General features: G+C 40.1%; 1 protein-coding gene across 1 annotated transcript in view; it reads right to left on the bottom strand.

The window, feature by feature from the left end:
• Nucleotides 1–1,103: 1,103 nt before the first annotated feature.
• PTEN (phosphatase and tensin homolog) overlaps nucleotides 1,104–18,704 on the bottom strand; it is a 38,826-nt gene continuing 21,225 nt past the window's right edge. Inside the window, exons 7-10 of the mRNA XM_009583649.1 lie at nucleotides 14,407–14,548; nucleotides 11,935–12,101; nucleotides 3,630–3,854; nucleotides 1,104–2,603 (exon numbers count right to left, since the gene is read on the bottom strand). Coding sequence (XP_009581944.1) covers nucleotides 2,418–2,603; nucleotides 3,630–3,854; nucleotides 11,935–12,101; nucleotides 14,407–14,548 — 720 coding nt within the window. The 3' untranslated portion in view covers nucleotides 1,104–2,417. The remainder of the gene's footprint in view (nucleotides 2,604–3,629; nucleotides 3,855–11,934; nucleotides 12,102–14,406; nucleotides 14,549–18,704) is intronic.

Below are 18,704 nucleotides of genomic sequence, written 5' to 3'. Positions count from 1 at the left end.
AATGCCATTTTTCCATTTCCAATGACTACACCATAAAACGTAAGCAAGGCTTCTCAAAGACATCGTAACATTCAAAAAAATCAAAACCCTCATTCCAACCTTCACATTCCAAAGGAAAAATAACAGTGCAAAAGCCCATCGTGTCATGATTTCCAATCGGGCCCTCAGTGTTACATACCGGAACCGCACCAATCCAATTTTTATTATCCAAAGTGGGACACGCAGCAGTGTCAATATCCAAATACTTTTAAAGCATGAACATTTTTGTTTATTAGCCAACACAACTTTCAACTGTTAAAAAACAGACAAGGTGAAACATGAGTCGAAGGGTAAGAGTTAAACATCACGTCCCAAAGTAACCACCTCCTGCTCGTCAATAACAGCGGGAATAATGAGCGCTGGAACCAGCAATCTTGATCCATTAAGCTATTAAAGTCTAATTAAACCTATAAGTCAGAAAATATTTATCAGCTTTGTTAGAAGTTAGAATGATGAATCTGATGAGCAAAATTGACCAACAGATACCGAAAAAAAAAGCACTTTATACCTTCGTTTACCAATAGTAATTACTGGAAGTCCTGCCTTGTCTCACTCAAATTCTTACCATTAATGCTGTTGTACCTGGCCCTTACAGATTCCATACACAGTTGTTACCTAGGCGAGAACACAGCTAATGAACTTCAATGTCAGCACCAATAAGTTAATTAAGAGGGGGGGGTGTATTACATCCTAAAAAAAGTGTCAATTTGGGGGCAGCTATTCATGGCATACTTTAGAGAGAACAATTTTGTCAGCTACTTCACATTTGTATGCAACAGTAGTTGTACTCTTAAGTCATCTGCAGTCTGGGCATGTCAATTATATACCGAAAGCGAATCTCAAGCCCTACTCCTGGCTATATCCCTACGAACAAATAATATAACACTGCCAGTTTAGAAATCTAATTTGTTGGGTGGTTTGTGGGTTTGTTTTTTTTTTTAATAGCAAACAATATATTTGGGACAAGCTCTGCTTTTTAAAAGTACACATCTTCGTAGACACACAGTGTTGAGAATTTACTGCAACACTGGCTTCCTCTATATCGTGTGTAATGTCTGTTTTTAAAACATCGTAGGTACTGAGTATTCAAGTAAAATTCCCTAACAGTTAATGACATTTTTTAAAAAAGTGTGCAAAACTGCAAAACTCATTATAATAGAATGTGTAAGGTCAAAAGGGTGGAACGGCTGACAGAGGTTTGATTGAATAAATGCATCATAAATCCTCAAAACAAACACTAACCTGGAGAATCTCCAATTGAAATTTCCTGTGCACCATTACAAAATATTTTTATATTAATGAGAAAAAAGCTTGCAAGGCAGCACATGAAGTATTCACAGCAGGAGTATGATTGAAAAACTTAATAATATAAATGTAAGATGTTGACTGATGTATGCACTAATAGCATCTGACTTTTAGCACTGGCCTTGATTACACAGGAGATGGAGCAGCCATTACAATTCAGAAAAAAACAATTAATAAATCATTGTCAAATTTTGTAACAATTTGTTTCAAGCCCATATTTTAGTTGATAGCCTCCACATTTGTATGGTTAAGTCATTGTTGCTGTGTTTCCTTTCTGTGACCCCAATAATTTTTCTCCCTTCATTTGTGGGTCTTTAGGATGTTGTGAAGGTTCATTCCTGTACCCCTATACAGAATCACTCCCTCTAGCTGCCTTTTCTAGCACCATTACACTTAAAAAAATAAAATGCACAAACAACAAGCAGTGACAGCGGCGACTCTTCAATTGTCCAGGATGAATTACGGTAGCATGCTAAAGAAAGGTGCGTGTAAATAGCCGGATATGGTACACAGGCCAAGCTCCAGCAGACTATATTCCTTTCTGAGCATTACTTTCCATCCCCCATCCAAAATACATGCATTAGAATGTAGTAAAACCTTCTAGAAACATCTCTTAGCCAACTGCAGACTTTTCTGTTGCCACACAAGTGCAAAAAAAGGGGCAGGATGTGAACCTGTATATTTTCGAAACTTCGTTTGGTGACAGAACACAAAAGGAAAAATTCCTACGTATACACATTAGGTCTGTCTCCACTTTTATAAAACTGGAATAAAATGGGAAAGTGCCATGTTTATAGTTCCTAATTGAAGTTTTAATGTCCTTTTGACACAAAAAGGTATATACATATCAGAGCTACGTAACCTTTTTTTTTTCCAACTGGACAAGTGTCAAACCCTGTAGATTTATAGGGCAAAACAAGATTGGTCAGGAAAGAATTGTTCCTATAATTGGTAATCTGACACTATGTCCTTTTGCCATTTAAAAAGGTCCTTTTTTCAGTTTATTCAAGTTTGTCACTCTTTGTGGTTGGTTTTTTTTGTGTGTTTTTTTTTATCTCCGATAAAAAAAATATTCAGACTTTTGTAATCTGCGTATGCTGATCTTCATCAAAAGGTTCATTCTCTGGATCAGAGTCAGTGGTGTCAGAGTATCTATAATGATCAGGTTCATTGTCACTAACATCTGGTGTTACAGAAGTTGAACTGCTAGCCTCTGGATTTGATGGCTCTTCTACTGTTTTTGTGAAAAATAGCTTCACCTGGGAAAGGAAAAAACAACATTTAAAAAAAGAACCTGGACTTTAACCGAGCACAGGTAACAATGCAATTTTTAACAGCATGGCTCCTTTCGCTACACTGAATGACACGAGTGCTCCTCTCCCTACTCTGGAAAGAAGGAAACAAAGAGCGAGCTCTTCTGAGGTTAGCCAGCCTCTCACTACCACCCCTGACAAAATAAAGAACTGGCAAAGCAGCAGGTTTTTCAAGCCCAGCTGAAGGAGTTCTGAATATCTGCACCAATCACTGGTACTCTTGAGTTAGAGCAGCAGGACATACCACTGCGGCGGGCCATGCCACACTAAGCTTTTTGACCGTCCTACCTTCTAAACCTCTGCGAGCACAAAAAGAGGTTGTAAGAAGAGCGCACAGGAATGAACAAAACACTCTATAACTGGTGACTTATGTGTGTGCTCGTGTGTGTGCGTGTTAAAAGTCTGTGTGTGCGTGTTAAAAGCAACATTCCAACAAGCAACTATGACCACTACCTTCAAATGAGCACTGCTGGGGTCTAACTGGTATTTCATGAACAAGTTAGGAAACGCTAAAATTCTTAAAAATGCCTTTTTCATTTTTAAAAACTGTGCTGGCAATGGCTCATATTCCTCAAAGCTAAACTCACAGGTTAAGGTATTCCCGCGAAGCAGGCACCTCTGCAAATCAACTCAGGAATTACTGTGTAAAGCTCAGAGCTCATGGCAATGCAGCTGGTACAGGAAAGATGCTACCTGGGTCTCTGGGTCTCCTACTCCTCATCTCTAATGGCTTTGATAAATACCTGAAACAACCTGAAGCCTTTACTCCCAGTCTCTGAACATCTATCGACTTCCCAGAAAGCAGATAAAACTTCCAAAGCTAGAAGCTTTGCTAAGTGGTGGCAATACTAATACATGAATTCAATTTCTACATAGACAGCAGTTTCAAATGGTTCCTCCGTAAGGCAAGACAGACAAATCAGATAACGTCATGCAGCTTTTCAGCTTTGTTTACACATAATATATACTGACCTTGAAGTTTGGAGAGAAATATCTGTTGGCTTTGTCTTTATTTGCTTTGTCTAGATCGTTTTTTGTTAATGTAAGGATTAAATATTCCTTATCATTATCTGAGCGCTCTGTACTGAAAATACCATCAAGTTCCTGATCTGCAACTAGACTTCCATTTTCTACTTTGTCTGAATTTTCATCCAGTCCTATGAAGAATGTATTTACCCAAAAGTGAAACATTTTGTCCTGGGGGAGGAAGAACACAAAGAACAAGCTTGCTTTAGTATTCACTAGTGGCACATTAGTTAGACTAATATCATCAGCTGGTCAAAAACAAATCGGTAATATCAGACAAAACTTGTTTGGACAACAGCACATCATTGGTTACATTGCATGCAAAGACATTTTCACCAATTCTCCTAGACAATATGCAAAACTTTGCATTAATCAAACTCAACTTTAATGAATTAAGCTTTCAGAAGTCACTCCTTATCAAAAGTTGGTTTTAAAACAATCTACCTACAAAAAAGCAAAAGGGAATAAACTAAACAAGAGTTAAACTTGATTTTTTTGCTCATACCTTGCCAAGCAGTAGCCAAACCCAACAGACAACCTGTGTGAACCAGCTTAGGTAAGTAATATTTATCAATAGAGAACATATTCCCCCCATAGCTTCCCACATAATGGAACGCTTTTCTTTATTTTTACACAGAAATAGCTGTAATTGAGCAAAAACACCCTACAAATACAGGACTCCTATCGTAGTGGATTCATTACTGCTTTACAGAGATGGTTTCTACCAGTCAGATGTTTGCTGACCAGTACTAAGAGAAAGTCAGACTCTGAAGGTGTCTGCTGTCCTCCTACGCAACAGGAAGTGTTTAATGAGAGGAGGAGGCATTGACAATTTAAGTATATTCAACTTAAGCAGAACTTGACAGGTGACCATTAACAGCTGGAACGGTACAAGTTAGATTATCCACTATAACATTGCAACAGGTATACCTGTACAAAGAGGCAAAATATAAATCAGTGATTTTAAAAAGTCACTGGAGAACTAGCCGATATCAGCCAGTATATTACATGCTTATTATGACTAGCGGGGTCATTGTCAATCTCCATATGTGCTACTGAACAAGCAGCACTGTTTTGCTCTTGGCTAGACAATCTCTGAAGATGATACGCCCAGGAACTTCACCTTTAAGCTCTCAGCTAAATAGCTCCGTTGGATGCACTGAATGCTCTTGCTTTAGTCCTCCATCACTTGCCATACTTTTGTCAGTCAAGAGTTGATGTTTCCAAGATTGACTACCATTAGCAGGTTGATCCTGCCTAGCACATTAAGCACTTCCCCATCTGAAACTGAGCTACATTTACTTCCTCTTTACAAATGAAACCTTCTATTTTACTCTGATTTAAGGCAAGAAATCCAATTCAGAAACGGCCAGTGTTCAGTATTTCAGTATTTCTGCATTTCTGTTAAAGCTGCAGGAGTGACAAAGCTAGCACATATCAGAATCTAACATTCCTTGATATTATACAGGACCAGAACACAAACCGACTCCTTCTGAGCTAATTTACATATTTTGGTTTACCAGAAGGATCTAATTCCCATTTCTTATGGGAAAATCCAGGTCCTGCTCCATCTTCCTAGCTATTCATGTCTGCTGGTAAGCAGTGGGGGGGAAACAGAGGTGAAACAGAAGAGTGGTTCTAGTGTGTATCATACGAGTATGCCTCCCTGCTGAAGGCAATTTGGCACCAGCAAAACATCACAACATTTTCCTGGGCCAATGAGAAGGGGGCAGGGAAGAGCTGGACTACTGCTTAACTTACATTCTTCTTCTTCACAAATTAATAAAAACATGTAAGCGCACGAATACTGGGAATTCAGAAGTGTCTGATGAAAAAACTTCTACCTGCCTTCTCTACCAAAGTAGACCCATTTTCAGTATTTTAGGTAAAGCATACAAAAACACTTCCAGCTTGTGTGCATTTCTGTAAGCACCTAAGAGACCCACAACCTGTAAGGAAGTGCAACGGCAAAGATAAAAGTTAAATAATTCAGTCAGAAACACTTCTGGTAGTTAAGAAGTTATCCACTTCAACGCATGCCTCTCCAGTACCTTCGGGAATCAAGTTAATCTACCAAATTAACATGCTGTAATTACAGTTGTCTTGGGAGACTAACAGATGTTTGTCACTGCCACCAAGTCCCTTCAAGCCACCACATCTATGAAGAAGCTTTGTTGAAGCCCATCCATGCAAGGCAGCAGTCGGTAGGTTCTTGCCAGGCCCAACTCCTCATACACTTAGCACCCTCTTCTTCTTCACTAACACTACCTCAGAAACGGTCTTAAAAATGCCCACCCCAGGATGTGGACGTAGAGGATGAACATCCTGGGCAAGTGGGTTTATTCTTCTGTAATGCTCCAACGAGTCATCAGCCTGCCTGCTGATGTCTCATGAAGAAAGTGGCAGTAGGCAAAATCCCCATGAAGACGTCTTCAGCGTAACCTGGTCCCGGCTCCTCCTATGCCCAGATGATGAGTCCCTCAGAAGATACGTAGTCCTCCGAGGAGATGAGATAGCTACTCCTGCTCAAACCAAAAGACCAGTTCAGGTCAAAACAGAATGAATGGCATCAGCTTTCCAGCTACAGAACCAGAGGGCTTTGGAGTCTAGGTGCCATCTGCAATATACAGTGGGAAAAGGCAAGCCTGAGCTGATGTTTCCAGCACCCAACAGCTCTGTAAGCAGATGGATATATCACCTGCAGTCTCACCACTGGTGAAGAGGACATCCTTCCAGTGAGGATTTAGAGAAGAAAGTGCATTTCCACACCATGACCACAGTTAAGGGAAATCCCACCTCTTGTAGCTGGGATGATGGTACTACTACGTTTCATCCTTCTTCAGAACCACAATGCAGAAGCAGCTATGCACTTTGGTGCTGGTCCTCAGTGCCACCCATGACACCTCCAGTGAGGTCAGCAGAGGAGAGGACAAAGCTGATGAACACGCTGCAGCAGATGGATGGAAAATGGCTTATACCAATAGTGCTGAAGTTTTGGAGGAAAACAGTGCCAAAGCAAACAAGGCCACTGGATGTAAACCAATGCCAGCAGAAGGCATGGTCTTGTCATGCCTCACCTTAAACTTCATCAGGTAGAGCAGAACCAGGAAGGATTTACTTGGCACTTAAGGGCCTGCCTGAACAAGCAACTGCGGGGACTCCGCTTTACTGATAGAGTCTGGAGAAGACAAGACAGACAACAAACTTCTCACTAGACATCTTTCAATCTGTTTTCCTTGGGATAAATCTGCAGAGGTCTTCAGGGACTCAAACTAAACAATACAACTTGGCTGAGCTGGTCATTTATCCTTTTATCTCCCTCCAGCTTTTTAAAGCATCAAGTTATTTTCCTTCCTTTCCCACTACACTAACTTAATTAGCTTAATAAACTAAGTTCATGGGTACTGGATCATGGCACGGCCACTCAAATTGAGGGAAGACTTGGTCATGTTTTTTGGAATTAGCTCTTAAGGCTGGTAACTATGTCACTGCTTTCACTGAAAAACAAAACTCATTATTCAAAGTGAGGATTCAGCCAGCTTCAGCTAAAGCGTCAGGCTGCAAGAGAGCGTTGGGAGACAACGAAGAAAGTTGATGTAATATGGGCCAAAGATAGGAATTTTAAAAATCAAGGCATGAACTGAACTTGGGCTTTATATAGCAAATCAGAATACCAGATCAAGTGCTCAAAGGAACACAATTTAATGAATAGGCTTCTGAAAATGAGTATTTGCTAGAGGCTTTTTTTGAATGTGTTTTGCTCCACTTCCAGTTACATCACAGGCATCTGCCTTAAAAAAAATAAAAATTGCAGATGTATTTCTTACTTTCACCAAATCTGTATCGTAAAATCTACAGTGCAGTATCAGACACTGGAGACAGAAGCTGATTTAATCACACTATTTTGACATACAATATTTATCCCTACCTTGTGCAGTTTTTCAGTTCTCAGACTGACAGAAAAATATACCTCACTCTAGAGCCAATATCTGCCTTTAACTGCAGACTGAGATCCAAATCCAGGATCATTTAAGCCATCAGCTAGGAGTTCCTGTATCCTCCTGAGAGTTTAATTTTGCAGAGATCTACAGGCACTTAAAATCACTTTGCAGCACCATCTAAGAGTTTTGGAGATGCTATCCAGCGATCAGAAGATGGAGATCATGTTTCAACTTGTTCCATGCTGGCCTCACAGCCTTCCTGTAGTCATGGCTGATGGAACTTCTTGTACATTTTCAGATCAACAGTTAAAGTCGTCTGACATTTTCAGAGTTCATTCTTCAGTGTCTGCTACACAGCAATCATCCAAAGTCCTCTTGAACCGTGTAGCAGAACTTCTCATCTATACAGACTCAAGAGATGAAACGGCATACCCAACAGCTCAAACAATGCTGTCAGCCCTGCCTACGCTAGAGTCTGGGTATAAAACGGCAGTGACTCTTAGAAAAAACCCACACCAACATTTCCCTCTCATCTATACTGGGAGGACTCCTGAAAAAGGTCTCCTTTACCCCCAGGCTATGCAGGCAGGAAGATTACAAGATCTTCTGTATTATTTTTAAACAGACTCTCATTGAACCAAGTGATATAAGGATACTCTGAAATACTTTAAGATTATCATGTCAACATCAACAACTGGAAGAAAAAGTCTTCACACAGATACATGGAAGCAAACCTAGAGAAACTACAGCAGCAGTCTGAGATGGAAGAATAGCTAAGCTACAAGTCAGAGAAACAAAAAACCATGCTCAAAAAAACCCCCCAAGTTAATAACTTCTATCCATCAGAAATTCATACATAAGAACTGTTCTCGAGCCTCAAGCCATTTTGTTCTCATATGAGCATGCATTTCATTCTTGAAAGGAAGTAGCTACATCATACTGAAGAAATAGTCCAAGAATAAAGTAAACAACTTTATTAGACAAGGAAAGACCAAAAGTTGTGGACTTATTAACTGATGCCAGGTGGCACAGATTATGGAAGAGCTGAAGCAGGGCAACTTTTTCAAAGCAGCCACCCTTTTACCAGCATCTTTTCACCAGCACCAATAATCCTTTGGCTGAGGTCAGCTCTTGCTAGCCAGTGAATTTGCTTGAATTAAGTTTTGCCATTAAAAAACCAGGACGCTTGACTGCTTTAGATTTCACACTGACACTGCAACACTAGGTACTTAAAGTCACTTGGTCATTCAAGTTTGGTTTGTTTCATGCACAATAATTTTATCTAAGAGCTTGATCAAAGTTGAGGAGGACCCTCCATACTAGAGAGCTCTGCAGATAATGCTACTGTTCTTCAGAGGATTAAGAAATTTGGAAGCAAGTACAGGTGAGCAAATCTGAAGTGCTTCAGCTGAGATCAGTGGTATCAAACACCAAACCAGACCCAGCAGGAGGACACAGAAGTCTCCTTTACCTCCAGAGATGAGACATAGCCATTCTCCAGCCTGAGGCCCAGAATGGATCGAGAATTACACTTTTAATTAATATTACTAGGTTTTTGATTAGGTTTCTTATGGAAAGTTAAAATGCAGACTGGTAGATATGTGATGCCTTTAAGTGTGTGCAAGAAAACTTGTTTAGCAGCTACCTATAAATCTGCTAGCAGAAAACCTTGGAAGAGCAAGAACCAGTGACAGGCAACAGACCTGTAATTCCAGCTTTCATAAACACATGTGAATAAACCAGAATCTCTGAAAGGTAAGATCCTCTTACTCCTAATTATGCTGTTCCTCATTAAATTAGGTGATCACTGCATAGAGGTGATCTTCAAAATGCAACGATTCTCCACAGTGGAAGGCCCTCTCTTTTGGGGTTTTGAGCAAAAACTGCATGGAGTCAGTTTATCTAGAAAAGGAACAGGCACAGGTGTGAAACCCTTGCACAGAGAAATGTTTTCAACTTTGTGCCAAGGTAGGTTTTCTGCCACAAATATTCACCTTTGCCCTATTCCCATCTTAGTCACTTTACATAACAAGTTGTCAAAAGGACCATGTGGAAGGATCTCCTCTAGTGCCAAAGCATACATCAGAGATGGAATATTTCACTAATTCTCAATACGAAGACCTCAGCAGTGGTTTCATAAAACAGACCAACATGCTTACATCTGAGAGGATCCAGGGACCCAGTCCCAGATGCCCTCAGTTCGTGTCTGCATTTACAGTAGAGCTAACAGAGGTGGTCTTACCAGAACTGTGTAACCCCATACACCTACTTTCTTTTGGCGTCCATTCTTACACAAGGTTGAGGGCAATTAGACAGTAGATTCAACAGATCTTTGAGGCACATTATCAAGGTGGTTTCTTTCCAAAAGACTACGTCTGGTGAAGGGACAGTTTCTCAGAAAAGCTTGCAGATGTGGAAAGAAGAGGTTTCACCATCTCAGCATTTCTTGGCCCTAGCAGTCCAAAAACACTGAGAAAAGGAGCACCTCTGCACTACCTGTAATCCACAGAACCTGAATAGTTAGGGTACTTGATAAGAATAGATAAAAAGGAAACAAAAAATATCAACCAGCTACTCAGAAACTACAAAGAGATTCTTCAGAAATGAAACCATGGCTGATATGACACTCTGAAATGAAACTACAGCATAGTAACACGCTTGCTGCGTTTTTGCAGACAATTTTACACACTCTTGAAGACTACACTACAAAAATTGTATGTGATAACGAGGAGCTCTAGTTTATGCTGTCACTGGATCTCAGTGCTCTCTTTAGAGATAAAACAAATACAGGAGTTCATTCCTGGTGCTACAGAGCCAAGATCCAGCACACGAGCTGCGCACTGATATTTCAGGGGCTTACTCGGGGAGGGGCAGTGCAACACAATGTTTCCTACAAAGTCCGTTCGCAATCCACGTGTTACTGAAGATGGTAAAGAAATGACAAATTCACAGTTAAGATAGGACAGACCGGATAAAACAGGACCTTGTCTCAGATGTTTGGGTTTTGCTTCATCTCCTCCCTGCATCCCTCATGTCTAGCCCACAGTACTTATCTGGGTGCTCGTTTACAAGTCCGTTCTCAAAACTGGCTCCTGTGCATTGCAGTTTTAAACGTCAATAATTTTAATGTTGACTTAAAGTAGAATTTCCACTTTTAAAATGCTTTGTTTTACAGTTCTCTATTGCATATAGCCACATTGACCAACTAAAACATTAAACAGGCCGAAGAAAATACTCCCATTAAGAAACTGTTTTAAAACTTTTGCAGACATCAACACATAGCAAACAACAGAAAACGGCATTTGCAGCTAGTGAAATTATACCATTAAACTAGTTAACGATACCTTGTAACTGAACAAGTCCACAAAATAGTGTGCATGTGTATTTACACACACATCTAGTAGGTACAACCTGCGTGCACAGTTATAAGAGACTGTTATCTCATCACTTACGTTTGTCTCCCAATCCACTCTAGTATTTCCTTATTTTTATGCTTTGCCTGTACACAGGATTCGCTCAATGAACGCTCTTAAGTTTTATATCATCCATTAAATAACGAACAACTATTCATAAAGAATTTTAAGGAGTAGCCTTACAAAGGTAGCCTTTAATCAACGTGGTCTCACCCTCATCTTTCACTTTGGTATATGCAAACTAGTTCCACAAGCACCAGAATTAACGAAACCCAGTGATGAGGCATTCATCTTTAAGAACTCGCTGACTTTGGTGTCAAAGTAAGTTGTAGATTAATTTTTTCCACAGTTGAGACACTGATAAAATTCTCAGTTGAGTGAATTCTCTAAACATCTAATGTCAAGGCATCACAGCTGGGAACTGAGAGATGGCTGAATAGATTGCAGAGGTACTTTTACAAAGTGCGTAGGAACCCAATTATCTCAGAAATTCAACCAAATTTGACAGATGGGTAGAAATCAGCCAACAGCACACAGACAGGATCTTCTGTGCCTGCTCAAACCTTAGGAAAATTTAGTGAAGAAAACAGCTGGAGTTAACTTGCTCAGTATGCAAGTCTATTTTTAGAATGAGAATGTTTCTTCCTCAATTAGATTACTCACTACTACCCAAACGACTGCAATACATATCCAGTATAATTTTTATCCAACCTTTGTACTTAATCTCACCAACTCTCAAAATATTCAGCTTTCATTTTGTGGTAGATTCACTCCTTGGGAAAACTAGACATCAAAGAGTTAAATACTGTGATTACACATCACTGAAGAATAACCAACATCCCAGCCCTGCATCAGGATTGGCTCGACAACATTTTACAGAAAAGTGAGAAAACCAACCTTTTTCAACATCTTGTTCTGTTTGTGGAAAAATTCCACTTTGATATCACCGCATACCGGCAAAGGTTGAGGGAATTCAAAGTACATATACTTGTCTTCACGTCTTGAGGGTCCTGAAGGGGAGGTGAATATCTTTACCTTTAGCTGGTACACCACAAACTGAGGATCTGCATGGCAAAACAGAGTGTCACTTCATAAGAAATGCCTTAAAGTGTCAAAAAGCACAGTATTAGTATCAGAATCACAATCATGAGCTACGATATTTTGAAAGTTAAATAACTATCTATTAAGAGGCAAGCACTGCAGGCCATCAAACTTTGCTAGATGTTACTGGAAACAACCTAACAGATTTCTGTCCTTTGTAGCAATACTCTCAGGCAACCACAGAGTTCCTAGAAAGTTGCTGTTTCTTTTTAATGTAATAAGAAATGACTCTGTGAAGTGACAACTTCTTGACTTTTCCTTGCATATTGTCTCTCATCTCTGTGTCATATGGACGTAACTGAGGGGTTTTATTCTCTCTCGTCTCTTCTTCGAATTGCAGAGTAGGCAGCCATGTCAGCACAAACCAATTTCTACTCTTACACAAACCGAACTGTTATACAAACAAAAACAAGGACAAAATTTAACATTAATACACAAACCAACCAGCACTGACAGACTATACAGCCACAGACCGTAAGTGTACCCTGTAAATCACCATCACGAAAAAAGTGCCAGCCATGGCGTAACTTTCCAAATTAAATCTGCAGTGGTAACAGCTGAAATTATGAGGGTTTTTTGGTGCAGCCTAAGAAGATTTTCTTTGGAAGTTGCGAGACACCAGCAAGAAAGCCAGAAATATTAAATGAAACTTACTCGAAGAAGTCTTTCTGCATTTGCTCCCGACTTCTCTATTAGTATCAGATGCGGACTGCTCTCTAGACAATACACACTGAACCATACCCTGCCGTAGAGTGTGTAGCCACCCTGAAACCACCCCTGCAGAGCTGTGGAAGTCCTTCCTGAGCATATCCACACTACCTTGCTGAACAGCCTAGCTATAAAACTGCTACTTATCTCCCTCAAATCCTCAGAGCCGTGAAACCCTGTCATCCCTTCGTTTTGCCCGAGAGGCAGGACTCTGCTCGGTCAGTGACTTTAAAACAGAAGGAAATAACAAGGAAGTCAGATTTAAAGTTAGCACGTATTGGTGAAATTACTACCATCGCAGTACATAACATGACTGAAGAAATAACACAGACCACTGGTTTCACATTCTGAAAAAAAAAAGATCACTGAAAACTCCACAGAAACGTAAAATATTGCAGTACACAAAGATGCTGAAGTTGATAGTTACTCTATCTTCTCAGGTGCTTAGCAAATCTTTTGTTTATCCCAACAACCTACCGTGAAAATAGCATGCCAAGAGCCTGGTACAGACAAACAAGTTAATGCTCACGGGAGAAATTCATACTTGTAGCTTGATTTCGCAAGTATAGCACAGTTTATCCAAAACATTAAATAAGTGGTAATTGCAGAAATCTGTAACCTCCACACCTCTACCCTACAGGCAGAGATTTTTTGGCAGAGGCTCCTCCCTTCCTCCTCCTCCTGTAAATACAGCTAGCCTGACAAGTTGCTTGATTGTTTCTTATGTGCATTACATGTTCAGGTACTGTCTTACAACAATATTAATAGTGCAATTTTAATCAAAGCCACAGGAGGCACTGGAATTAATTACACATTGCAGTAATACCCATAGCAAAACCATTAGAAAGACTTTTTCCACTAACAAAAAATGAACACGCAACACTACGCAGTTACTGCCCTGTAACGCAGCCCGCAGAAGGACCGAAGTTAATTTGTATTTATACTTCAAAGTTTCAAGGAATCTGCTGTTCCTTACTAACACACTGTGTATCAGCAAACCAGATTAATTGTTTACAGGTGTATTAATAAGCCTCCATACAAAAAAAAAATTTATTCCAGAGTTAATTAGATATTTACCCAGTTGAACCGATTTTTTTTTTATTTAAACATCATGGGAAGAATGATGTTGCTGCATTTGAAGCCAACACACCATTAAGCAAATGTTTTTCAGCAATTCATGTTTCCCAAGAGTTGCTATATTAAAAAAACCAAAAAGGCTTTTTCTAAAAGTAAAAAGTAAATATCCAAATATATATATGTATCATCACTTATCTTAAAACTGTTAAATACTTCCCAATTTAAAACTGTAGTGAAACGACCATACGAATCCTTCACAGACCTCAACTTACTACACCTGGGAAGATGCTAGCGGATAGACCAGACTAACTCAGCAGATTTTGGAATGTGAAGTGTTTAAGTATGATCTTCTCCTCCATCAAGATGTGCAGCTCTTCGTGTCACGTAACAGAATGGTAACCGTCACATAACCAAACCAAGTTCAAAGGCCAATGTGTTTCCTTATGAGAGCTAATGGACATTAAGGAGGTGCTGGGTACTTACTGCAAGTTCCGCCACTGAACATGGGAATTGTTTCAAACATCATCTTGTGAAACAGCAGTGCCACTGGTCTGTAATCCAGGTGATTCTTTAACAGGTAGCTATAGTAGTACACGTAGCGTCTCTGACTGGGAATTGTCACTCCCTAAACAGAGGGAAAACAAATGTCAAAAATATCAATACCATTTATTAGCATCACGAACAGAGCTTCTGCCCATTACCTCAGAATATAACTAAAGGCAAATAAACCACGAACGAAAAAGGTAGCTAAAGCACCTGGAACAAACCATCCTGATTTATGCTGAGTATACCTCTGCAGTAGTTACACTGGAGACTGGCACACAGAGTAAAGCATCTAAGCTGGCTATACCTAGAAAGCAGGGGAGTGCTGCACTGCTTTCTACATGGGTTTTTGGTACAGCAACTCGTGACGACCCTCAGCGATTTTTTCATTGTGGACCATCCTGGGCACCTTAAGGACTAGCAAAGACATAATCCACCTCCAAACCATTCCCAAAGACAGCCTCTGTACGCGTTCCCCTTTTCCCTAGACACGTGCCCACATCTCTTGTACTCGTCCCGCAGAGCGTTTAAGAGGAAGCTGTTTGCACACGTTATCTAACACCAGGCGATTAATCACTGACCAGTCCCCAGCACGGAACAAGCAGGACACTGGTTTTCCAGTTACTTTAGTACGATCTCCAAACATCCACCTCAAGCAATGAGGCAAAGAATGCACATTTTTCCATACCTTAAAAACCAAACACCTCGGGGACCCTGAGGGCCATGATGGTTTCATACTGCTGCTTTTTTTTGGGGTGGAGAGTGCCAGATGTTAAGCAGGAGGTGCCTTGAACATTTGAATTTTTAAGCACCAATACAGGAATTGCATTTCGACAGCAGCTTAAGTCAAAGATTCTAATTTTGTTTGCTAATATCACTGTACTCAAGACTGATGCTACCTTCTATTACAAAATGCCCTTCTGAAATGTTTTCACAAAAATCGAAAGTGGAAAGTTTCATTAATATAGGCCCAATAGCCCAAAACTGTTAAATGAAGGACTTCTCAGTTGAATTACAACTCTGAAGTAAACACTTGCTTTGAAAACATACAACCAAAGAACATTTTAATTACCGATTTTAAATCAACTTCAACTTCAAGTAGGGGAATAGTTTTAAAGCTCTTATAGCTAATATTTTCAAGCAAAAGTGATAAAGATGAAAAATAATGTAATTACCTAGAAAATGCATTACATGGCTTATAACAACCCATACTATATACTTGTAGCAGCATCAGTAAGTAAACTTTCATATTAAAACTAAATGTGAAATTGCAATAAACTGCAGATAACAAAGGGTTTTCATATATGAGCCTATGAGCATTTTGGTCACAAAACCTAGAACACAGTGTTTCTACAAACTGTAAGTTCTAATACCTGCTTCACCTTACAACAGCCATAAGCTAAGAGTGGCCAGAGTACTTTTAATTTAGTACACATCTATCACTTCCTGCCTTTATTTAATAAAAAAAAGTTGGTAACTATGGCTCCTTACCACTTCAGCTGTTTCTAAACTACACAAAAGATTTTATCTCACAGCACTTGTACAATGACCTTCTTAAGTAGGCTTCTACACTGACAATGTTTTTGGTTCAGATGTCAACCCAGTAGTTATCAGACCCACTTCTTAAGGGAGCTTTAAAGATTGCTTTCCTGGGATCTGAGCTTCATGACTGAGAAAATCCCAGCCTCAGAGCAAGCCGTCAGTAATTTGCCAATGCTGCTGACCAGAAGAAAGCCATGCGGGTAAGGAAAACGCATCCTTCTCTGCTCACAGCTTCTCCATGCCGTAAAGGATGTGCCCCACAGAGAAACCCCAGCACACCTTATCAGGACAACCAGGGCTGGGACCAGAACACAGGGAACACAGTCACTTTCACAGCTACATAAAGCGATAGTCGATCTCAAAGCAAAACCAGTTCTCAGCCAAGAGGGCAGTTTTATCCCTCCAGCCAGAGATTTTTACTCCCCCGAGACAGTGTCTGAGATCCTAAGAACCAGCCACACTGAAGTGGAACAGAAAGTTCTCAATTTTCCAAAGGTCTGATTTCAAAGCAGAACACTTTCACAACAAGCTAATATTCCAAGAGGTGCAGTCAATTCCCACTTACTTTTACTCAAGAAGAATAAAGAACAGGGAAGTAGTTGAAGTATTTTCTCCTCAAGAAGCTTACATTTACCATCTATCACTAGCTTCTCTAGTCCCTATGCCAGAGTTTCACAGGGCACTGCCGAACTGTGTAGACATCACAAAAATAGTCAGGTGTGCTGCTCCTGGTTCTCCTCTCAACATAGCACAGGCAGTATTATGAAGAACAAACATTTTTGGAAGTAATATTCCCACATTCACTTTAATAACGTGCCCTACTGTGAGAGTAAAGCTAAAGCTGCAGCCTCAGACTAGGCTTACGCCATCAGGTTTAGCAGAGGTTGTCACCTGAGTATGTGGAACAAACAGGCATCACAACTGATCAGCTCTAACACATCAGACATTCGGTATCTACCCTGCTCAAAGAGTCATTCTGAGACTTCCTCCACAAAATAATTGGTTTCCATTTCCTGTTCAGTTACACCACTATTAGGAGCTGTTCCTAAAAATACAATAGCATGACAGTCAAAGAATGCTCCTGAATGGATCATCTCAAGCTCAAGCACTTGAGTAGTTGTTCCCAGTTGATACCTATCTGTTGAGTTGACTATGCTTCCTTCTGAGACTAATCCTCACCATAAAACCTTCAAGGCAGAAGTGGGAATAAATAAAGACCTTCTCCAGCTGTAGGAAGGTAAGTTGTCAGTCTTTATCATCACAGCAGTATTTCAGTGTCCATCTTAAGGAAAAAACAGGTGATAAGCTAACCATTTCAAGCAATGGAAGCAGCAGCTTTTTTAGAAGACCTTTTTTGGGGTTTACTTCTCCCCCAGTTCTGAAAACAGGCTGGACAATTACAGTTCTTTATCCAATTTCAGAAAACAGTTTGTCCCCCTTGGTTCAAAGAGAAAATAGAAATCAGTCGTGTTCTACTACAGTGGTGGTGACTGATAGACACAACCACTCAGCCAATACTTTACAATCTTCATCATTCCCTTCTGAAAAAGGATCCTCCCACTATGGCGAATTACAAAAATGAAAAGAGGCACCTTATAGGGGAAAGAAGGAAAAAAAAAAAAAAATCAAAAAAAAACCCAGTTTTTGGTCAGAGACAGACTTTTAGATTCGGTTCTGCAATGTCTTATTCCCCACCACCTTTCCCAGGACAACAGTACATTAACAGACTATCTAGGAACTGTCAGCCTCATCTACAACAACTCTCACTTGATGTTGCAAAGGCCTCTGTGAAGCTGCTTCTCCCAGCAGGCACTTGGGAAAAGCCTGCTACAGAAGTACTCGAGGTTGTTCTCTTGACCAATTAGTCATACTTCCTCTTGCAATTAGACTCACACTTCCTGCCGGCATGGACTAAACCCTCTCGAGAATCACTCTGCCATGCACATTAACGGCAACACTGATTTTAGCTATACTATTCTGAGCAGCTATATACAAACTGTGCACCTTGTGCTTGCTTTAAACGAAGAAAATTTGGTACCTCATTAAAGCCAGTTTTCCTTCACCATGCATATGTTGGTCCAGCAACAAAAAAAAAGAAGAATGCATTTTCTTGTTCCCAAGTGCAAACAGCTCTGTTGATGCCTCATTTACTTTGAGTTCAGGAAGTCAGTTATATAAAGGTGTGGAGAAGTGTCAAATCAGAGAGCAGCACTTGACATATAACACTGAAATATGGGCCACAAGGGAAGAAAAAGCTCCCAGAACCTGTGCTGGAATACCTGTTTATAAACACTACTTTAAAGATTATGTGAATCACATGCTGCCCACTGTCCACATAAAGATAACCATGCTCAAGTGGAGTTGGTTTAAAAAAAAAAAAACAACACACACCAACATCAACTCTTCCAGTAGAGACATCGAAACCAAAACAAAGTTGCTGGTTACAGACAATATTTACAGTGAAGCTAAACAAGGCTCTCACTATTCCTGTTTACTAAATTCTCCATTACCTCAAACATGCCAAAGGTACCACTGGGGTGCTGACGAACACCTAACCAACCTTACCCTCGACACACTAACGCGCAGAAATACTACCCTTTTTCTGCAAAAGGGAAACTGAGGTACAACATGCTTCTCCATGTATTTGTTAAGTTTTGTAGTTTTCATGATATTTTATCTGGCTCTTTAGATAATCT

This window comes from Fulmarus glacialis, unplaced genomic scaffold, assembly GCF_000690835.1.
Source record: "Fulmarus glacialis isolate BGI_N327 unplaced genomic scaffold, ASM69083v1 scaffold9188, whole genome shotgun sequence".
NCBI classification, from domain to species: Eukaryota; Metazoa; Chordata; class Aves; order Procellariiformes; family Procellariidae; genus Fulmarus; species Fulmarus glacialis.
Note: the sequence above shows the minus strand (reverse complement) of the source record. Positions and strands in the feature narration are given on the sequence as shown.